General features: G+C 53.7%; 1 protein-coding gene and 1 pseudogene across 1 annotated transcript in view; one reads left to right on the top strand and one right to left on the bottom strand.

Moving 5' to 3' along the window:
* Positions 1-19,965, top strand: part of NF1 (neurofibromin 1) — a 331,965-nt gene that overhangs the window by 171,053 nt on the left and 140,947 nt on the right. Inside the window, exons 41-43 of the mRNA XM_076058585.1 lie at positions 5,897-6,109; positions 14,563-14,712; positions 17,799-17,989. Of these exons, the coding sequence (XP_075914700.1) occupies positions 5,897-6,109; positions 14,563-14,712; positions 17,799-17,989 (554 nt within the window). The remainder of the gene's footprint in view (positions 1-5,896; positions 6,110-14,562; positions 14,713-17,798; positions 17,990-19,965) is intronic.
* LOC142908223 (uncharacterized) lies at positions 6,727-7,844 on the bottom strand (annotated as a pseudogene).

The raw sequence follows: 19,965 nt of genomic DNA on the forward strand, positions 1-19,965 counted from the left end.
GCCGTCTGCGTCTACGTCTACAACTGTAACTCCTGGGTGAGTGGTGAGGGAGGGGGAGAGAGAGAGTGAGAGAGAGAGAGACGGAGTGAGAGAGGGAGAGAGAGAGACGGAGTGAGACGGACAGGGAGAGAGAGAGACAGTGAGAGAGAGAGAGAGACGGAGTGAGAGAGGGAGAGAGAGAGACAGTGAGAGAGAGACGGAGTGAGAGAGGGAGAGAGAGACGGAGTGAGAGAGGGAGAGAGAGAGACGGAGTGAGACGGACAGGGAGAGAGAGGGAGAGAGAGAGAGACAGAGAGAGAGAGAGAGAAGGAGGGAGAGAGAGAGAGAGAGACAGGGAGAGAGAGACGGAGTGAGACAGACAGGGAGAGAGAGAGAGACAGTGAGAGAGAGAGAGTGAGAGAGAGACAGTGAGAGACTTTTTTTGACTTTTAAAGCACCTTTTATTACCCCAGCGGCAAAGCCCTGGGGCGTTTCTGTGTTCTTGGTGGTGCATGCCCCACCGATTGTGGACACTCGGTGACACGCGTCAGGGGGGGGGTCGTATATATATAAAAAAAACCGCTTAACACACCGAACAGCCGCTGTCCACGGCGTCCTGCAGCTCCCTCCCATTTTCGCGACATGTAAACCGCCAGCCTGGCCTGAGAGCAGGCGAAAGTTCGCCAGGTCGTGGCGTTTTGCCGGCCGCGTAGGGGGGCCCCGTGCACCATCCAGCCCCTCCGGAAGGCCGTCCCCAGTTTCCTGGAGATGGCCCCCGAGGAGCTGGTACAGCGGTGCCAATCGCGGGACTGGTTAGGTGCAGGTATTTCCAGGTCCTCCCGCTCCACGTCACGCCCCGCCACGCGTCCAGGAGGCTCCGCCGGAAGACCGGCAGTCTCCCGTAGTCAACCCGGGCCAGGTCCATCAGGAATAGTTCCCAGACAGGGTGAGCTGCAGGCGGCGCACGAGGGGTTCGATCGCCAGGGAGTAAAGGAGGCCCCGACAACGGGGCACCCTTGCCTGACCCCGCTCGGCACGGAGAAAGGGGCGCCGAGCCTCCGGTTGATTTTCAGCGTGCTCCTGCACGCCCGCGTACAGGAGCGGCACCTGCGCCCGGAAAGTCCGCCCGAACCCGTGCGAGGCGAGCAGATCCCCCCAGGTATCCGTGGTCGATCCGGTCGAATGCCTTCTCCTGGTCGAGGAAGAGGTAGGCCTAGATCCGTGCCGTCCCTCCCCGCCAAGGAGATCACGTCCCTGACCGTGCCTGTGTTCGTCGTGCAGGCACCGGCCAGGGACGCAATAGGTTTGTTCCCGGCCGCACCAGCTGACCCACCACCGATTTGAGGCGGTCGGCCAGCACCTTTGCAAACGCCTTGTAACCGGCGCACAGGAGGGACACCGGCCGCCAGTTCTCCATCCGGCGCAGGTCTCCCTTCTTCGACGGCCCTCCTGCAGCTCGGCGGGAGCTCCCCCTCTCTCAGGCTCTCCGCCAACACCTCCAGCAGCTGGGGGGGGGCCGAGCTCCTTCCAGAAGGCCGCGTACAAACTCGACCGGCAGGCCGTCGATTCCCGGGGCCGCATCGCGGCGTGAAGCTCCTCCAGGGTGACGGGGCGCCTCCAGGCGCCCGCTCTCCGGGTCCGCCAAGGCGGGGCTCCCGTCGAGCAAGTCCCGGACCGCCCCGTCCTGCACGCTCCGTGGCCCGACAGAGGTCGACGTCGTGGCCATCGTCCCCTCCTGGGTCAGCAGGCCCGAGAGAATCCTGTTGGTGTCCGGTTTGCGCTCTCGCGCCTGGCGATGAAACAGCCTGGAGGGACGAGTCCATGTGGACCAGGCGCTGCATACCGTTTGCGCACGAAGGAGCGGTGCGGTGCCCGCACCCGCGCCTCTCGTGTGCTCCCACCACCGCGAGGTGCTTCCGAAACCGCTCTTTGCGGCCACCCATTTGACCCAGCGGGCCCTGAAGAGCCGCACGTCGAGCCTCCAGCAGGCGCTACAGCGGCCTCCCCCTTGGCACCGCGTGTACTGCCGCTGGGTCGGCCGGTGCAGCCGCCACGCGTCCGGCAGCCCCAGCTGCCAGCACCAGGTCACCCGATCCCCCCACGCTCGCGCCGACTCCGGGTGAGGCTCGGCGCCGTTCCGGTCAAGGGCTGGGTCCAAGGTGCAATTGAAGTCCCCCACGCACGGACCGTCGACACCCCCCGTCCCCATCGCCTGCCTCCAGGGCGTCCCTCCCGCGGCTCTTGCTCGTACACCGTCACCCCGCGGTTCTGCCTCTGTGCGATTGCAGGTGGGAGAAGAAATAAAAAAAAATCGCTCGCGGTCTTTCGCTCGCCGGACCCGGCGAGCCAAGCAAAAAAGAAATAAAATAAAACAGAAGGGGAGTGGGAAAATAAAAGGTGAAAGAAAGAGGGAAATGGTCGATATGAATTTGTCTGTGAAGCCTCTCTCGGTACGGCGATGTTGAAAAAGACGGGCCTCCAACTGTGAGAGCTCGGGAGCTCCACCTGGACGCAGCCTCCTCCCAGCGCGCTCAGAGAGAGAGAGAGAGACAGTGAGAGAGAGGGAGAGACAGACAGGGAGAGACAGTGAGAGATAGACAGGGAGAGACAGGGAGAGAGAGAGACAGTGAGAGAGAGAGAGAGAGGGAGAGACAGTGAGAGAGAGAGACAGTGAGAGACAGACAGTGAGAGAGAGAGACAGTGAGAGAGAGACAGTGAGAGAGAGAGACAGTGAGAGAGAGAGAGAGACAGTGAGAGAGAGAGACAGTGAGAGAGACAGTGAGAGAGAGAGACAGTGAGAGAGAGAGACAGTGAGAGAGTGAGAGAGAGTGAGACATAGAGAGATACAGAGAGACAGAGAGGGAGAGACAGTGAGAGGGAGAGACAGTGAGAGAGAGGGAGAGACAGTGAGAGGGAGAGACAGTGAGAGAGAGGGAGAGAGAGACAGGGAGAGACAGACAGGGAGAGACAGTGAGAGACAGGGAGAGAGAGAGACAGTGAGAGAGAGAGACAGTGAGAGAGAGAGAGACAGTGAGAGAGAGAGACAGTGAGAGAGAGAGGGAGAGACAGTGAGAGAGAGAGACAGTGAGAGAGAGAGGGAGAGACAGTGAGAGAGAGAGACAGTGAGAGAGAGAGACAGTGAGAGAGAGAGACAGTGAGAGAGAGAGACAGTGAGAGAGAGAGACAGTGAGAGAGAGAGACAGTGAGAGAGAGAGACAGTGAGAGAGAGAGGGAGAGACAGACAGGGAGAGACAGACGGAGAGAGAGTGAGAGAGAGTGAGACATAGAGAGATACAGAGAGACAGAGAGGGAGAGACAGACAGAGAGAAACAGACAGACGGAGTGAGACGGACAGGGAGAGCGAGACAGACAGAGGGAGAGACAGACAGAGAGACAGAGAGAGACGGAGTGAGACAGAGAGAGAGACAGTGAGAGAGAGACAGGGAGTGAGTGTACCGTGTGTGTGTGTGTTCCGCGTGTGTGTGTGTGTACCGTGTGTGTGTGTGTTCCGCGTGTGTGTGTGTGTACCGTGTGTGTGTGTACCGTGTGTGTGTGTTCCGCGTGTGTGTGTGTGTACCGTGTGTGTGTGTGTGTACCGTGTGTGTGTGTACCGTGTGTTTGTGTGTACCGTGTGTGTGTACCGTGTGTGTGTGTGTACCGTGTGTGTGTGTGTGTACCGTGTGTGTGTGTACCGTGTGTGTGTGTGTGTACCGTGTGTACCGTGTGTGTGTACCGTGTGTGTGTGTGTGTACCGTGTGTGTGTGTGTACCGTGTGTGTGTACCGTGTGTTTGTGTGTGTACCGTGTGTGTAGTGTGTGTGTGTACCGTGTGTGTGTGTGTACTGTGTGTGTGTGTGTACCGTGTGTGTAGTGTGTGTGTGTACCGTGTGTGTGTACCCTGTGTGTGTACCGTGTGTGTGTGTGTACCGTGTGTGTACCGTGTGTGTGTGTGTACCGTGTGTGTGTGTACCGTGTGTGTGTGTACCATGTGTGTGTGTGTGTGAGTACCGTGTGTGTGTGTGTACTGTGTGTGTGTACCGTGTGTGTGTACCGTGTGTGTGTACCGTGTGTGTGTGTGTACTGTGTGTGTGTACCGTGTGTGTGTACCGTGTGTGTGTGTGTACCGTGTGTGTGTGTACCGTGTGTGTGTGTACCGTGTGTGTGTGTGTGTACCGTGTGTGTGTTTGTGTGTACCGTGTGTGTGTACCGTGTTTGTGTGTGTGTGTACCGTGTGTGTGTTTGTGTGTACCGTGTGTGTGTACCGTGTTTGTGTGTGTACCGTGTGTGTGTGTGTGTACCGTGTGTGTAGTGTGTGTGTGTGTACCGTGTTTGTGTGTGTGTACCGTGTGTTTGTGTGTACCGTGTGTGTGTACCGTGTTTGTGTGTGTGTACCGTGTGAGTGTGTGTGAGTACCGTGTGTGTGTGTACTGTGTGTGTGTGTACCGTGTGTGTGTGTACCGTGTGTGTGTGTACTGTGTGTGTGTGTACCGTGTGTGTGTACCGTGTGTGTGTGTGTACCGTGTGTGTGTGTGTACCGTGTGTGTGTGTACCGTGTGTGTGTGTGTACCGTGTGTGTGTGTACTGTGTGTGTGTACCGTGTGTGTGTGTGTACCGTGTGTGTGTGTACTGTGTGTGTGTGTACCGTGTGTGTGTGTGTACCGTGTGTGTGTGTCGTGTGTGTGTTCCATGTGTACCGTGTGTGTGTACCGTGTGTGTGTGTACCGTGTGTGTGTGTGTGTGTACTGTGTGTGTGTGTACCATGTGTGTGTGTACCGTGTGTGTGTGTGTACCGTGTGTGTGTGTGTGTACCGTGTGTGTGTGAGTACCGTGTGTGTGTGTGTACCGTGTGTGTGTGTGTACCGTGTGTGTGTACTGCGTGTACTGTGTGTGTGTGTGTACCGTGTGTGTGTGTGAGTACTGTGTGTGTACCGTGTGTGTGTGTGTACCGTGTGGGTGTACCATGTGTGTGTGTGTACCATGTGTGTGTGTGTACCGTGTGTGTGTGTGTGTGTACCGTGTGTGTGTACCATGTGTGTGTGTGTGTACCGTGTGTGTGTGTGTACCCGCGTCAGGTCCGTGAGTACACCAAGTACCACGAGCGCCTGTTGACCGGGCTCAAGGGTAGCAAGCGGGCTGGTGTTTGTGTGTACCGTGTGTGTGTGTAGTGTGTGTTTGTGTGTACCGTGTGTGTGTGGGTACTGTGTGTGTGTGTGTACTGTGTGTGTGTGAGTACCGTGTGTGTGTGTGTACCGTGTTGTGTGTGTACCGTGTGTGTGTGTGTGTGAGTACTGTGTGTGTGTGTGTACCATGTGTGTGTACCGTGTGTGTGTGTGTGAGTACCGTGTGTGTGTGTGTGTACCGTGTGTGTGTGTACCATGTGTGTGTGTGTATTGTGTGTGTGTGAGTACCGTGTGTGTGTGTGTACCGTGTGTGTGTACCATGTGTGTGTGTGTGTACCATGTGTGTGTGTACCGTGTGTGTGTGTGTACCGTGTGTGTGTACCGTGTGTGTGTACCGTGTGTACCCGTGTCAGGTCCGTGAGTACACCAAGTACCACGAGCGCCTGTTGACCGGGCTCAAGGGTAGCAAGCGGCTGGTGTTTGTGTGTACCGTGTGTGTGTGTACCGTGTGTGTGTACTGTGTGTGTGTGTGTATCTGTGTGTGTACCGTGTGTGTGTGTGTGTACCGTGTGTACCGTGTGTGTGTGTGTACCGTGTGTGTGTGTGTACCGTGTGTGTACCGTGTGTGTGTACCCTATGTGTGTACTGTGTGTACCCGTGTGTACCCGTGTCAGGTCCGTGAGTACACCAAGTACCACGAGCGCCTGTTGACCGGGCTCAAGGGTAGCAAGCGGCTGGTGTTTGTGTGTACCGTGTGTGTGTGTGTGAGTACCGTGTGTGTGTGTGTACCCGTGTCAGGTCCGTGAGTACACCAAGTACCACGAGCGCCTGTTGACCGGGCTCAAGGGTAGCAAGCGGCTGGTGTTTGTCGAGTCCCTGGGACGTCTGGCTGACTACGTGGACACGTCACAGCAGCGTCTGCCCGGAGCCACGCTCGCTCTCGACGAGGACCTCAAAGTGTTTCACAGCGCCCTGAAGCTGTCGCACAAAGACACGAAGGTGTCCATCAAGGTGGGTGGGTGAGTGGGTGGGTGGGTGGGTGAGTGGGTGGGTGGGTGGGTGAGTGGGTGGGTGAGTGAGTGAGTGGGTGGGTGAGTGAGTGAGTGACTGAGTGAGTGAGTGACTGAGTGGGTGAGTGAGTGGGTGGGTGAGTGAGTGAGTGACTGAGTGGGTGGGTGAGTGAGTGACTGAGTGAGTGAGTGAGTGGGTGAGTGAGTTGGTGAGTGAGTAGGTGAGTGAATGAGTGAGTGAGTGGGTGACTGAGTGAGTGGGTGAGTGGGTGAGTGAGTGGGTGACTGAGTGAGTGAGTGGTGACTGAGTGAGTGAGTGACTGAGTGGGTGGGTGGGTGAGTGAGTGGGTGGGTGAGTGACTGAGTGAGTGAGTGAGTGACTGAGTGGGTGAGTGAGTGAGTGAGTGACTGAGTGGGTGAGTGAGTGAGTGACTGAGTGGGTGAGTGGGTGAGTGACTGAGTGAGTGAGTGAGTGACTGACTGAGTGGGTGAGTGAGTGGGTGGGTGGGTGAGTGAGTGAGTGACTGAGTGACTGAGTAGGTGAGTTAGTGAGTGGGTGAGTGAGTGGGAGGGTGAGTGAGTAGGTGAGTGAGTGGGTGAGTGAGTGAGTGAGTGACCTCAAAGTGTTCCACAGCGCCCTGAAGCTGTCGCACAAAGACACGAAGGTGTCCATCAAGGTGGGTGGGTGGGTGGGTGGATGAGTAAGTGGGAGGGTGAGTGGTTGGGTGAGTGAGTGGGAGGGTGAGCAAGTGAGTGAGTGAGTGACTGAGTGGGTGAGTGAGTGGGTGAGTGAGTGAGTGAGTGGGTGAGTGAGTGAGTGATTGACTGAGTGAGTGGGTGGGTGAGTGACGTGAGTAAGTGAGTGACTGACTGAGTGGGTGAGTGAGTGGGTGGGTGGGTGAGTGAGTGAGTGACTGAGTGACTGAGTAGGTGAGTGACTGACTGAGTGGGTGAGTGAGTGGGTGAGTGAGTGAGTGACTGAGTGGGTGAGTGGGTGAGTGAGTGGGTGAGTGAGTGAGTAGGTGAGTAAGTGAGTGAGTGGGTGGGTGAGTGAGTAGGTGAGTGAGTAGGTGAGTGAGTGAGTAGGTGAGTGAGTAGGTGAGTGACTGAGTGGCTGAGTGAGTAGGTGAGTGAGTAGGTAAGTGTGTAGGTGAGTGATTGAGTAGGTGAGTGAGTGAGTAGGTGAGCGAGTAGGTGAGTGATTGAGTGCTTGAGTGTGTGAGTGAGTGAGTGAGTAGGTGAGTGGGCGAGTAGGTGAGTGAGTGAGTAGGTGAGTGACTGAGTGAGTGAGTGAGTAGTTGAGTGACTGAGTGAGTGACTGAGTGACTGAGTGAATGAGTAGGTGAGTGAATGAGTGAGTGAGTAGGTGACTGAGTGAGTGACTGAGTGAGTGAGTAGGTGAGCGAGTAGGTGAGTGAGTGAGTAGGTGAGTGAGTAGGTGAGTGACTGAGTGGCTGAGTGAGTAGGTGAGTGAGTGAGTAGGTAAGTGAGTAGGTGAGTGATTGAGTAGGTGAGTGAGTGAGTGAGTAGGTGAGTGATTGAGTGTGTGAGTGAGTAGGTGAGTGAGTGAGTAGGTGAGCGAGTAGGTGAGTGAGTGAGTAGGTGAGTGACTGAGTGAGTGAGTGAGTAGTTGAGTGACTGAGTGAGTGACTGAGTGAATGAGTAGGTGAGTGACTGAGTGATTGAGTAGGTGAGTGAGTAGGTGAGCGAGTAGGTGAGTGAGTGAGTAGGTGAGCGAGTAGGTGAGTGAGTGAGTAGGTGAGTGAGTGAGTAGGTGAGTGAGTAGGTGAGTGAGTGAGTAGTTGAGTGACTGAGTGAGTGACTGAGTGAGTGAGTAGGTGAGTGAGTAGGTGAGTGAGTAGGTGAGCGAGTGAGTAGGTGAGTGAGCGAGTAGGTGAGCGTGTAGGTGAGTGAGTGAGTAGGTGAGTGACTGAGTGGCTGAGTGAGTAGGTGAGTGAGTGAGTAGGTGAGTGAGTAGGTGAGTGAGTGAGTAGGTGAGTGAGTGAGTAGGTGAGTGAGTAGGTGAGTGAGTGAGTAGGTGAGTGAGTAGGTGAGTGAGTGAGTAGGTGAGTGAGTGAGTAGGTGAGCGAGTAGGTGAGTGGGTGAATAGGTGAGTGAGTGAGTAGGTGAGTGAGTAGGTGAGTGAGTGAGTAGGTGAGTGAGTGAGTAGGTGAGTGAGTGAGTGAGTAGGTGAGTGACTGAGTGGCTGAGTGAGTAGGTGAGTGAGTGAGTAGGTGAGTGAGTAGGTGAGTGAGTGAGTAGGTGAGTGAGTGAGTGAGTAGGTGAGTGAGTAGGTGAGCGAGTAGGTGAGTGAGTGAATAGGTGAGTGAGTGAGTAGGTGAGTGAGTAGGTGAGTGAGTAGGTGAGTGAGTGAGTAGGTGAGTGAGTGAGTAGGTGAGTGAGTGAGTAGGTGAGTGACTGAGTGGCTGAGTGAGTAGGTGAGTGAGTGAGTAGGTGAGTGAGTAGGTGAGCGAGTAGGTGAGTGAGTGAGTAGGTGAGCGAGTGAGTAGGTGAGCGAGTGAGTAGGTGAGTGAGTGAGTAGGTGAGTGAGTGAGTAGGTGACTGAGTGAGTGACTGAGTGAGTGAGTAGGTGAGCGAGTAGGTGAGTGAGTGAGTAGGTGAGCGAGTAGGTGAGTGAGTGAGTGAGTAGGTGAGCGAGTGAGTTGGTGAGTGAGTGAGTAGGTGAGTGAGTGAGTAGGTGAGCGAGTAGGTGAGTGAGCGAGTAGGTGAGCGAGTAGGTGAGTGAGTGAGTAGGTGAGCGAGTAGGTGAGCGAGTAGTTGAGTGAGTGAGTAGGTGAGTGAGTGAGTGAGTTGGTGAGTGAGTGAGTAGGTGAGTGAGTGAGTTGGTGAGTGAGTGAGTAGGTGAGTGAGCGAGTAGGTGAGTGAGTGAGTGAGTAGGTGAGCGAGTAGGTGAGTGAGTGATTAGGTGAGCGAGTAGGTGAGTGAGTGAGTAGGTGAGTGAGTAGGTGAGTAGGTGAGTGAGTGGGTGAGTGAGTGAGTAGGTGAGTGAGTAGGTGAGTGAGTGAGTAGGTGAGTGAGTGAGTAGGTGAGCGAGTGAGTAGGTGAGTGAGCGATTAGGTGAGCGAGCGAGTAGGTGAGCGAGTGAGTAGGTGAGCGAGTGAGTAGTTGAGTGAGTGAGTAGGTGAGTGAGCGAGTAGGTGAGCGAGTAGGTGAGTGAGTGAGTAGGTGAGTGAGTGAGTGAGTAGGTGAGTGAGTGAGTAGGTGAGTGAGTGAGTAGGTGAGCGAGTGAGTGGGTGAGTGACTGAGTGGGTGAGTGAGTGGGTGAGTGAGTGGGTTAGTGAGTGAGTGAGTGGGTGGGTGAGTAGGTGAGCGAGTAGGTGAGTGAGTGAGTAGGTGAGCGAGCGAGTAGGTGAGTGAGTGAGTAGGTGAGTGAGTAGGTGAGCGAGTAGGTGAGTGAGTGAATAGGTGAGTGACTGAGTGAGTGAGTGAGTAGTTGAGTGACTGAGTGAGTGACTGAGTGAATGAGTAGGTGAGTGACTGAGTGAGTGAGTAGGTGACTGAGTGAGTGACTGAGTGAATGAGTAGGTGAGTGACTGAGTGAGTGAGTAGGTGAGTGAGTGAGTAGGTGAGTGAGTGTGTAGGTGAGCGAGTAGGTGAGCGAGTGGGTGGGTGAGTGAGTAGTTGAGTGACTGAGTGAGTGACTGAGTGAGTGAGTAGTTGAGTGACTGAGTGAGTGATTGAGTGAGTGAGTAGGTGACTGAGTGAGTGACTGAGTGAGTGAGTAGGTGAGTGAGTAGGTGAGTGAGTGAGTAGGTGAGTGAGTGAGTGAGTAGGTGAGTGAGTGAGTAGGTGAGCGAGCGAGTAGGTGAGTGAGTGAGTAGGTGATTGAGTGAGTAGGTGAGTGAGTGAGTGAGTGACTGAGTGAGTGAGTAGGTGACTGAGTGAGTGACTGAGTGAGTAGGTGAGTAGGTGAGTGAGTGAGTAGGTGAGTGAGTGAGTAGGTGAGCGAGTAGGTGAGTGGGTGGGTGAGTGAGTAGGTGAGTGAGTAGGTGAGTGAGTGAGTAGGTGAGTGAGTGAGTAGGTGAGTGAGTGAGTAGGTGAGCGAGTGAGTAGGTGAGCGAGTGAGTGGGTGAGTGAGTGAGTGGGTGAGTGAGTGTGTAGGTGAGCGAGTGAGTAGGTGAGCGAGTGAGTGGGTGAGTGAGTGAGTAGGTGAGTGAGTGAGTAGGTGAGTGAGTGAGTAGGTGAGTGGGTGAGTGAGTAGGTGAGCGAGTAGGTGACTGAGTGAGTGACTGAGTGAGTAGGTGAGTAGGTGAGTGAGTGAGTAGGTGAGTGAGTGAGTAGGTGAGCGAGTAGGTGAGTGGGTGGGTGAGTGAGTAGGTGAGTGAGTAGGTGAGTGAGTGAGTAGGTGAGTGAGTGAGTGAGTAGGTGAGTGAGTGAGTAGGTGAGCGAGTAGGTGAGTGAGTGAATAGGTGAGTGAGTGAGTAGGTGAGTGAGTGAGTGAGTAGGTGAGCGAGTAGGTGAGTGAGTGAATAGGTGAGTGAGTGAGTAGGTGAGTGAGTAGGTGAGTGAGTAGGTGAGTGAGTGAGTAGGTGAGTGAGTGAGTAGGTGAGTGAGTGAGTGAGTAGGTGAGTGACTGAGTGGCTGAGTGAGTAGGTGAGTGAGTGAGTAGGTGAGTGAGTAGGTGAGCGAGTAGGTGAGTGAGTGAGTAGGTGAGCGAGTGAGTAGGTGAGCGAGTGAGTAGGTGAGTGAGTGAGTAGGTGAGTGAGTGAGTAGGTGACTGAGTGAGTGACTGAGTGAGTGAGTAGGTGAGCGAGTAGGTGAGTGAGTGAGTAGGTGAGCGAGTAGGTGAGTGAGTGAGTGAGTAGGTGAGCGAGTGAGTTGGTGAGTGAGTGAGTAGGTGAGTGAGTGAGTAGGTGAGCGAGTAGGTGAGTGAGCGAGTAGGTGAGCGAGTAGGTGAGTGAGTGAGTAGGTGAGCGAGTAGGTGAGCGAGTAGTTGAGTGAGTGAGTAGGTGAGTGAGTGAGTGAGTTGGTGAGTGAGTGAGTAGGTGAGTGAGTGAGTGAGTAGGTGAGCGAGTAGGTGAGTGAGTGATTAGGTGAGCGAGTAGGTGAGTGAGTGAGTAGGTGAGTGAGTAGGTGAGTAGGTGAGTGAGTGGGTGAGTGAGTGAGTAGGTGAGTGAGTAGGTGAGTGAGTGAGTAGGTGAGTGAGTGAGTAGGTGAGCGAGTGAGTAGGTGAGTGAGCGAGTAGGTGAGCGAGCGAGTAGGTGAGCGAGTGAGTAGGTGAGCGAGTGAGTAGTTGAGTGAGTGAGTAGGTGAGTGAGCGAGTAGGTGAGCGAGTAGGTGAGTGAGTGAGTAGGTGAGTGAGTGAGTGAGTAGGTGAGTGAGTGAGTAGGTGAGTGAGTGAGTAGGTGAGCGAGTGAGTGGGTGAGTGACTGAGTGGGTGAGTGAGTGGGTGAGTGAGTGGGTGAGTGAGTGAGTGGGTGGGTGAGTAGGTGAGCGAGTAGGTGAGTGAGTGAGTAGGTGAGCGAGCGAGTAGGTGAGTGAGTGAGTAGGTGAGTGAGTAGGTGAGCAAGTAGGTGAGTGAGTGAATAGGTGAGTGACTGAGTGAGTGAGTGAGTAGTTGAGTGACTGAGTGAGTGACTGAGTGAATGAGTAGGTGAGTGACTGAGTGAGTGAGTAGGTGACTGAGTGAGTGACTGAGTGAATGAGTAGGTGAGTGACTGAGTGAGTGAGTAGGTGAGTGAGTGAGTAGGTGAGTGAGTGTGTAGGTGAGCGAGTAGGTGAGCGAGTAGGTGAGTGGGTGGGTGAGTGAGTAGTTGAGTGACTGAGTGAGTGACTGAGTGAGTGAGTAGTTGAGTGACTGAGTGAGTGACTGAGTGAGTGAGTAGGTGACTGAGTGAGTGACTCAGTGAGTGAGTAGGTGAGTGAGTAGGTGAGTGAGTGAGTAGGTGAGTGAGTGAGTGAGTAGGTGAGTGAGTGAGTAGGTGAGCGAGCGAGTAGGTGAGTGAGTGAGTAGGTGATTGAGTGAGTAGGTGAGTGAGTGAGTGACTGAGTGAGTGAGTAGGTGACTGAGTGAGTGACTGAGTGAGTAGGTGAGTAGGTGAGTGAGTGAGTAGGTGAGTGAGTGAGTAGGTGAGCGAGTAGGTGAGTGGGTGGGTGAGTGAGTAGGTGAGTGAGTAGGTGAGTGAGTGAGTAGGTGAGTGAGTGAGTAGGTGAGTGAGTGAGTAGGTGAGCGAGTGAGTAGGTGAGCGAGTGAGTGGGTGAGTGAGTGAGTGGGTGAGTGAGTGTGTAGGTGAGCGAGTGAGTAGGTGAGCGAGTGAGTGGGTGAGTGAGTGAGTAGGTGAGTGAGTGAGTAGGTGAGTGAGTGAGTGAGTAGGTGAGTGAGTAGGTGAGCGAGTAGGTGAGTGAGTGAGTGAGTGTCTGAGTGAGTGAGTAGGTGACTGAGTGAGTGACTGAGTGAGTGAGTGAGTAGGTGAGTGAGTGAGTAGGTGAGTGAGTAGGTGAGCGAGTGAGTAGGTGAGTGAGTGAGTAGGTGAGTGAGTGAGTAGGTGAGTGAGTAGGTGACTGAGTGAGTAGGTGAGTGAGTGAGTAGGTGAGTGAGTAGGTGAGTGAGTAGGTGAGTGAGTGAGTAGGTGAGTGAGTAGGTGAGTGAGTGAATAGGTGAGTGAGTGGGTGGGTGAGTGAGTGAGTGAGTAGGTGAGTGAGTGAGTAGGTGAGCGAGTGAGTAGGTGAGTGAGTAGGTGAGTGAGTAGGTGAGTGAGTGAGTAGGTGAGTGAGTAGGTGAGTGAGTGAGTAGGTGAGTGAGTGAGTAGTTGAGTGACTGAGTGAGTGACTGAGTGAGTGAGTAGGTGACTGAGTGAGTGACTCAGTGAGTGAGTAGGTGAGTGAGTAGGTGAGTGAGTGAGTAGGTGAGTGAGTGAGTGAGTAGGTGAGTGAGTGAGTAGGTGAGCGAGCGAGTAGGTGAGTGAGTGAGTAGGTGATTGAGTGAGTAGGTGAGTGAGTGAGTGACTGAGTGAGTGAGTAGGTGACTGAGTGAGTGACTGAGTGAGTAGGTGAGTAGGTGAGTGAGTGAGTAGGTGAGTGAGTGAGTAGGTGAGCGAGTAGGTGAGTGGGTGGGTGAGTGAGTAGGTGAGTGAGTAGGTGAGTGAGTGAGTAGGTGAGTGAGTGAGTAGGTGAGTGAGTGAGTAGGTGAGCGAGTGAGTAGGTGAGCGAGTGAGTGGGTGAGTGAGTGAGTGGGTGAGTGAGTGTGTAGGTGAGCGAGTGAGTAGGTGAGCGAGTGAGTGGGTGAGTGAGTGAGTAGGTGAGTGAGTGAGTAGGTGAGTGAGTGAGTGAGTAGGTGAGTGAGTAGGTGAGCGAGTAGGTGAGTGAGTGAGTGAGTGTCTGAGTGAGTGAGTAGGTGACTGAGTGAGTGACTGAGTGAGTGAGTGAGTAGGTGAGTGAGTGAGTAGGTGAGTGAGTAGGTGAGCGAGTGAGTAGGTGAGTGAGTGAGTAGGTGAGTGAGTGAGTAGGTGAGTGAGTAGGTGACTGAGTGAGTAGGTGAGTGAGTGAGTAGGTGAGTGAGTAGGTGAGTGAGTAGGTGAGTGAGTGAGTAGGTGAGTGAGTAGGTGAGTGAGTGAATAGGTGAGTGAGTGGGTGGGTGAGTGAGTGAGTGAGTAGGTGAGTGAGTGAGTAGGTGAGCGAGTGAGTAGGTGAGTGAGTAGGTGAGTGAGTAGGTGAGTGAGTGAGTAGGTGAGTGAGTAGGTGAGTGAGTGAGTAGGTGAGTGAGTGAGTAGGTGACTGAGTGAGTGACTGAGTGAGTGAGTAGGTGAGTGAGTGAGTGAGTAGGTGAGTGAGTAGGTGAGCGAGTGAGTAGGTGAGTGAGTAGGTGACTGAGTGAGTAGGTGACTGAGTGAGTGAGTAGGTGAGTGAGTGAGTAGGTGAGTGAGTAGGTGAGTGAGTGAGTAGGTGAGTGAGTAGGTGAGTGAGTGAGTAGGTGAGTGAGTGAGTAGGTGACTGAGTGAGTGACTGAGTGAGTGAGTAGGTGAGTGAGTGAGTGAGTAGGTGAGTGAGTAGGTGAGCGAGTGAGTAGGTGAGTGAGTAGGTGACTGAGTGAGTAGGTGACTGAGTGAGTGAGTAGGTGAGTGAGTGAGTAGGTGAGTGAGTAGGTGAGTGAGTGAGTGAGTAGGTGAGTGAGTAGGTGAGTGAGTGAGTGAGTAGGTGAGTGAGTAGGTGACTGAGTGAGTGAGTAGGTGAGTGAGTGAGTAGGTGAGTGAGTAGGTGAGTGAGTGAGTGAGTAGGTGAGTGAGTAGGTGAGTGAGTGAGTGAGTAGGTGAGTGAGTAGGTGAGTCAGTGAGTGAGTAGGTGAGTGAGTAGGTGAGTGTGTGAGTGAGTAGGTGAGTGAGTAGGTGAGTGAGTGAGTGAGTAGGTGAGTGAGTAGGTGAGTGAGTAGGTGAGTGAGTGAGTAGGTGAGTGAGTGAGTAGGTGAGTGGGTGAGTGAGTGTCCGCGTGTCCGTCCAGGTGGGCCCTACGGCCGTGCAGGTGATGTCTGCGGAGAAGACTCGCGTGCTGGGTCAGTACGTTCTGCTGGACGATGTGCACTACGCGTCCGAGATCGAGGAAATCTGCCTCGTGGACGAGAACCAGTTCACGCTCACCATCGCCAACCAGGTGAGCCCGCTCACCGCTCGCTCACCGCTCGCTCACCGCTCGCTCACCGCTCGCCATGCCTCGGAGATGGTGGAGATCTGCAATGTGTAACTGTGTGTGTGTGTGTGTCTCTGTGCGTGTCTCTGTGTGTGTCTCTGTGCGTGTCTCTGTGTAACTGTGCGTGTGTCTCTGTGCGTGTGTCTCTGTGCGTGTCTCTGTGTGTGTGTCTCTGTGTCTCCATGCATCTCTCTGCGTGTCTCCGTGTAACTGTGTGTGTGTCTCTGTGTGTGTCTCTGTGTGTGTGTGTCTCTGTGTAACTGTGTGTGTCTCTGTGTAACTGTGTGTGTGTCTCTGTGTGTCTCTGTGTAACCGTATCTCTCTCTCCGTGCATCTCTCTGTGTGTCTCTGTGTGTATCTGTGTGTGTCTCTGTGTAACTGTGTGTCTCTGTGTGTCTCTGTGTGTCTCTGTGTGTCTCTGTAACTGTTTGTGTCTCTGTGTAACTGTGTGTGTCTCTGTGTAATTGTGTGTGTCTCTGTGTGTCTCTGTGTGTGTCTCTGTGTGTCTCTGTGTAACTGTGTGTGTGTCTCTGTGTAACTGTGTGTGTGTCTCTGTGTAACTGTGGGCGTGTCTCTGCGTGTCTCTGTGCGTGTCTCTGTGTGTGTCTCTGTGTGTGTCTCTGTATGTCTCTGTGTGTGTCTCTGTGTAACTGTGGGCTTGTCTCTGTGCGTGTCTCTGTGTGTGTCTCGGTGTGTCTGTGTGTCTCTGTGTAACTGTGTGTGTGTCTCTGTGTAACTGTGTGTGTGTCTCTGTGTAACTGTGTGTGTCTCTGTGTGTGTCTCTGTGTAACTGTGTGTGTGTCTCTGTGTGTCTCTGTGTGTCTCTGTGTAACTGTGTGTGTGTCTCTGTGTGTGTCTCTGTGTAACTGTGTGTGTCTCTGTGTAACTGTGTGTGTCTCTGTGTAACTGTGTGTGTGTCTCTGTGTGTCTCTGCGTGTCTCTGTGCGTGTCTCTGTGTGTGTCTCTGTGTGTGTCTCTGTGTGTCTCTGTGCGTGTCTCTGTGTAACTGTGTGTGTGTCTCTGTGTGTCTCTGTGCGTGTCTCTGTGTAACTGTGTGTGTCTCTGTGTAACTGTGTGTGTCTCTGTGTGTGTCTCTGTGTGTCTCTGTGCGTGTCTCTGTGTAACTGTGTGTGTCTCTGTGTAACTGTGTGTGTGTCTGTGTGTGTCTCTGTGTGTCTCTGTGCGTGTCTCTGTGTAACTGTGTGTGTCTCTGTGTAATTGTGTGTGTCTCTGTGTGTGTCTCTGTGTGTCTCTGTGTAACTGTGTGTGTGTCTCTGTGGAACTGTGTGTGTGTCTCTGTGTAACTGTGGGCGTGTCTCTGCGTGTCTCTGTGCGTGTCTCTGTGTGTGTCTCTGTGTGTGTCTCTGTATGTCTCTGTGTGTGTCTCTGTGTAACTGTGGGCTTGTCTCTGTGCGTGTCTCTGTGTGTGTCTCGGTGCGTCTGTGTGTCTCTGTGTAACTGTGTGTGTGTCTCTGTGTAACTGTGTGTGTGTCTCTGTGTAACTGTGTGTGTCTCTGTGTGTGTCTCTGTGTAACTGTGTGTGTGTCTCTGTGTGTCTCTGTGTGTCTCTGTGTAACTGTGTGTGTGTCTCTGTGTGTGTCTCTGTGTAACTGTGTGTGTCTCTGTGTAACTGTGTGTGTCTCTGTGTAACTGTGTGTGTCTCTGTGTAACTGTGTGTGTGTCTCTGTGTGTCTCTGTGCGTGTCTCTGTGCGTGTCTCTGTGTGTGTCTCTGTGTGTGTCTCTGTGTGTCTCTGTGCGTGTCTCTGTGTAACTGTGTGTGTGTCTCTGTGTGTCTCTGTGCGTGTCTCTGTGTAACTGTGTGTGTCTCTGTGTAACTGTGTGTGTCTCTGTGTGTCTCTGTGCGTGTCTCTGTGTAACTGTGTGTGTCTCTGTGTAACTGTGTGTGTGTCTGTGTATCTGTGTGTGTCTCTGTGTAACTGTGTGTGTGTCTCTGTGTAACTGTGTGTGTGTCTCTGTGTAACTGTGTGTGTCTCTGTGTGTGTCTCTGTGTGTCTCTGTGCATGTCTCTGTGCGTGCCTCTGTGTGTCTCTGTGTGTGTCTCTGTGTGTGTCTCTGTGTAACTGTGTGTGTGTCTCTGTGTAACTGTGTGTGTCTCTGTGTAACTGTGTGCGTGTCTCTGGGTATCTGTGTGTGTTTCTGTGTAACTCTGTGTGTCTCTCCGTGTGTGTCTCTGTATAACTGCGTGTGTGTCTCTCTGCGTGTCTCTGTGCGTGTCTCTCCGTGTGTGTCTCTGTGCGCGTGTCTCTGTGTCTCTGTGCGTGTCTCTGCGTGTGTCTCTGTGTGTGTGTCTCTGTGTGTGTCTCTGTGTAACTGTGTGTGTGTGTCTGTGTGTGTCTCTGTGCGTGTCTCTCCGTGTGTGTCTCTGTGTGTGTCTCTCCGTGTGTGTCTCTGTATAACTGTGTGTGTGTCTCTCTGCGTCTCTCTGTGCGTGTCTCTCCGTGTGTGTCTCCGTGCGTGTCTCTGTATAACTGTGTGTGTGTCTGTGCGTGTCTCTGTGCGTGTCTCTGTGCGTGTGTCTGCGTGTGTGTCTCTCTGCGTGTCTCTCCGTGTGTGTCTCTGTGTGTCTCTCCGTGTGTGTCTCTGTGTGTCTCTCCGTGTGTGTCTCTGTGTGTCTCTGTATAACTGTGTGTGTCTCTCCGTGTGTGTCTCTGTGTGTTTCTCTGCGTGTCTCTGCGTGTCTCTGTGTGTGTCTCTCCGTGTGTGTCTCCGTGCGTGTCTCTGTATAACTGCGTGTGTGTCTCTGTGTGTGTCTCTGTGTGTGTATCTCTGTGTGTCTCTCTGTGTGTCCCTCTGTGTGTCTCTGCGTGTCTCTGTGTGTGTCTCTGTATGTCTCTCTGTGTGTCTCTGCGTGTCTCTGTGTGTGTCTGTGTGTGTCTCTCTGCGTGTCTCTGCGTGCGTGCCTCTGTGTGTGTCTCTGTGTGTCTCTGTGTGCGTGCCTCTGTGTGTGTCTCTGTGTGTCTCTGCGTGTCTCTGTGCGTGTCTCTGTGTGTGTCTGTGCGTGTCTCTGCGCGTCTCTGCGTGTGAGCAGGGCACCCCGCTGACGTTCATCCACACGGACTGCGAGGCCATCGTGCAGTCCATCATCCACATCCGGACCCGCTGGGAGTTATCGCAACCGGACTGCATTCCACAGCACACCAAGATACGTCCCAAGGACGTGCCGGGCACGTTGCTCAACATAGCTCTCCTCAACCTGGGCAGCTCCGACCCCAGCCTCCGGTGAGACACACAGAGAGACACAGAGACACGGAGAGACACAGAGACACACACAGAGACACAGAGAGACACACACAGAGACATACGAACAACCGAGATACGTCCCAAGGACGTGCCGGGCACGTTGCTCAACATAGCTCTCCTCAACCTGGGCAGCTCCGACCCCAGCCTCCGGTGAGACACGCGGAGACACAGAGAGAGACACAGAGAGACACAGAGACACACAGAGAGACACAGAGACATACGAACAACCGAGATACGTCCCAAGGACGTGCCGGGCACGTTGCTCAACATAGCTCTCCTCAACCTGGGCAGCTCCGACCCCAGCCTCCGGTGAGACACGCGGAGACACAGAGAGACACAGAGACACACGGAGAGACACACGGAGAGACACGGAGAGACACAGAGAGACACACAGACACACAGAGACACAGAGAGAGACACAGAGACACACAGAGACACAGAGAGACAGAGAGACACACAGAGACACACAGAGAGACACACGGAGAGACACACGGAGAGACACACAGAGAGACACACGGAGAGACACAGAGACACACGGAGAGACACAGAGACACAGAGAGACACAGAGAGACACAGAGAGACACACAGAGAGACACAGAGAGACACACAGAGAGACACAGAGAGACACACAGAGAGACACAGAGAGATACGGAGAGACATGGAGAGACACACGGAGAGATACAGAGACACAGAGAGACACAGAGAGACACACGGAGAGACACACAGAGACACAGAGACACAGAGAGACACACGGAGAGACACACAGAGACACAGAGAGACACAGAGACACAGAGACACACGGAGAGACACAGAGAGACACACGGAGAGACACAGAGACACGGAGAGACACACAGAGAGACACACAGAGAGACACACAGAGAGACACACAGAGAGACACACAGAGAGACACACAGAGAGACACACAGAGAGACACACAGAGAGACACACACAGAGAGACACAGAGAGACACAGAGACACACGGAGAGACACACGGAGAGACACGGAGAGACACAGAGAGACACACAGACACACAGAGACACAGAGAGAGACACAGAGACACACAGAGACACAGAGAGACAGAGAGACACACAGAGACACACAGAGAGACACACGGAGAGACACACGGAGAGACACACAGAGAGACACACGGAGAGACACAGAGACACACGGAGAGACACAGAGACACAGAGAGACACAGAGAGACACAGAGAGACACACAGAGAGACACAGAGAGACACACAGAGAGACACAGAGAGACACACAGAGAGACACAGAGAGATACGGAGAGACATGGAGAGACACACGGAGAGATACAGAGACACAGAGAGACACAGAGAGACACACGGAGAGACACACAGAGACACAGAGACACAGAGAGACACACGGAGAGACACACAGAGACACAGAGACACAGAGAGACACAGAGACACACGGAGAGACACAGAGAGACACACGGAGAGACACAGAGACACGGAGAGACACACAGAGAGACACACAGAGAGACACACAGAGAGACACACAGAGAGACACACAGAGAGACACACAGAGAGACACACAGAGAGACACACAGAGAGACACACAGAGAGACACACACAGAGAGACACACACAGAGAGACACGGAGAGACACGGAGAGACACACGGAGAGACACGGAGAGACACGGAGAGAGACGGAGAGATACGGAGAGACACGGAGAGACACACGGAGATATACAGAGACACAGAGAGACACAGAGAGACACACGGAGAGACACACGGAGAGACACACGGAGAGACACACGGAGAGACACAGAGACACGGAGAGACACACAGAGAGACACACAGAGAGACACACAGAGAGACACACAGAGAGACACACAGAGAGACACACAGAGAGACACACAGAGAGACACAGAGAGACACACGGAGAGACACACGGAGAGACACACAGAGAGACACACAGAGAGACACGGAGAGA

The sequence above is a fragment of the Petromyzon marinus genome (assembly GCF_048934315.1).
Source record: "Petromyzon marinus isolate PM22_M1 ecotype Great Lakes invasive population chromosome 77 unlocalized genomic scaffold, UKy_Petmar_22M1.pri1.0 chr77_unloc.1, whole genome shotgun sequence".
Lineage (NCBI taxonomy): Eukaryota > Metazoa > Chordata > Hyperoartia > Petromyzontiformes > Petromyzontidae > Petromyzon > Petromyzon marinus.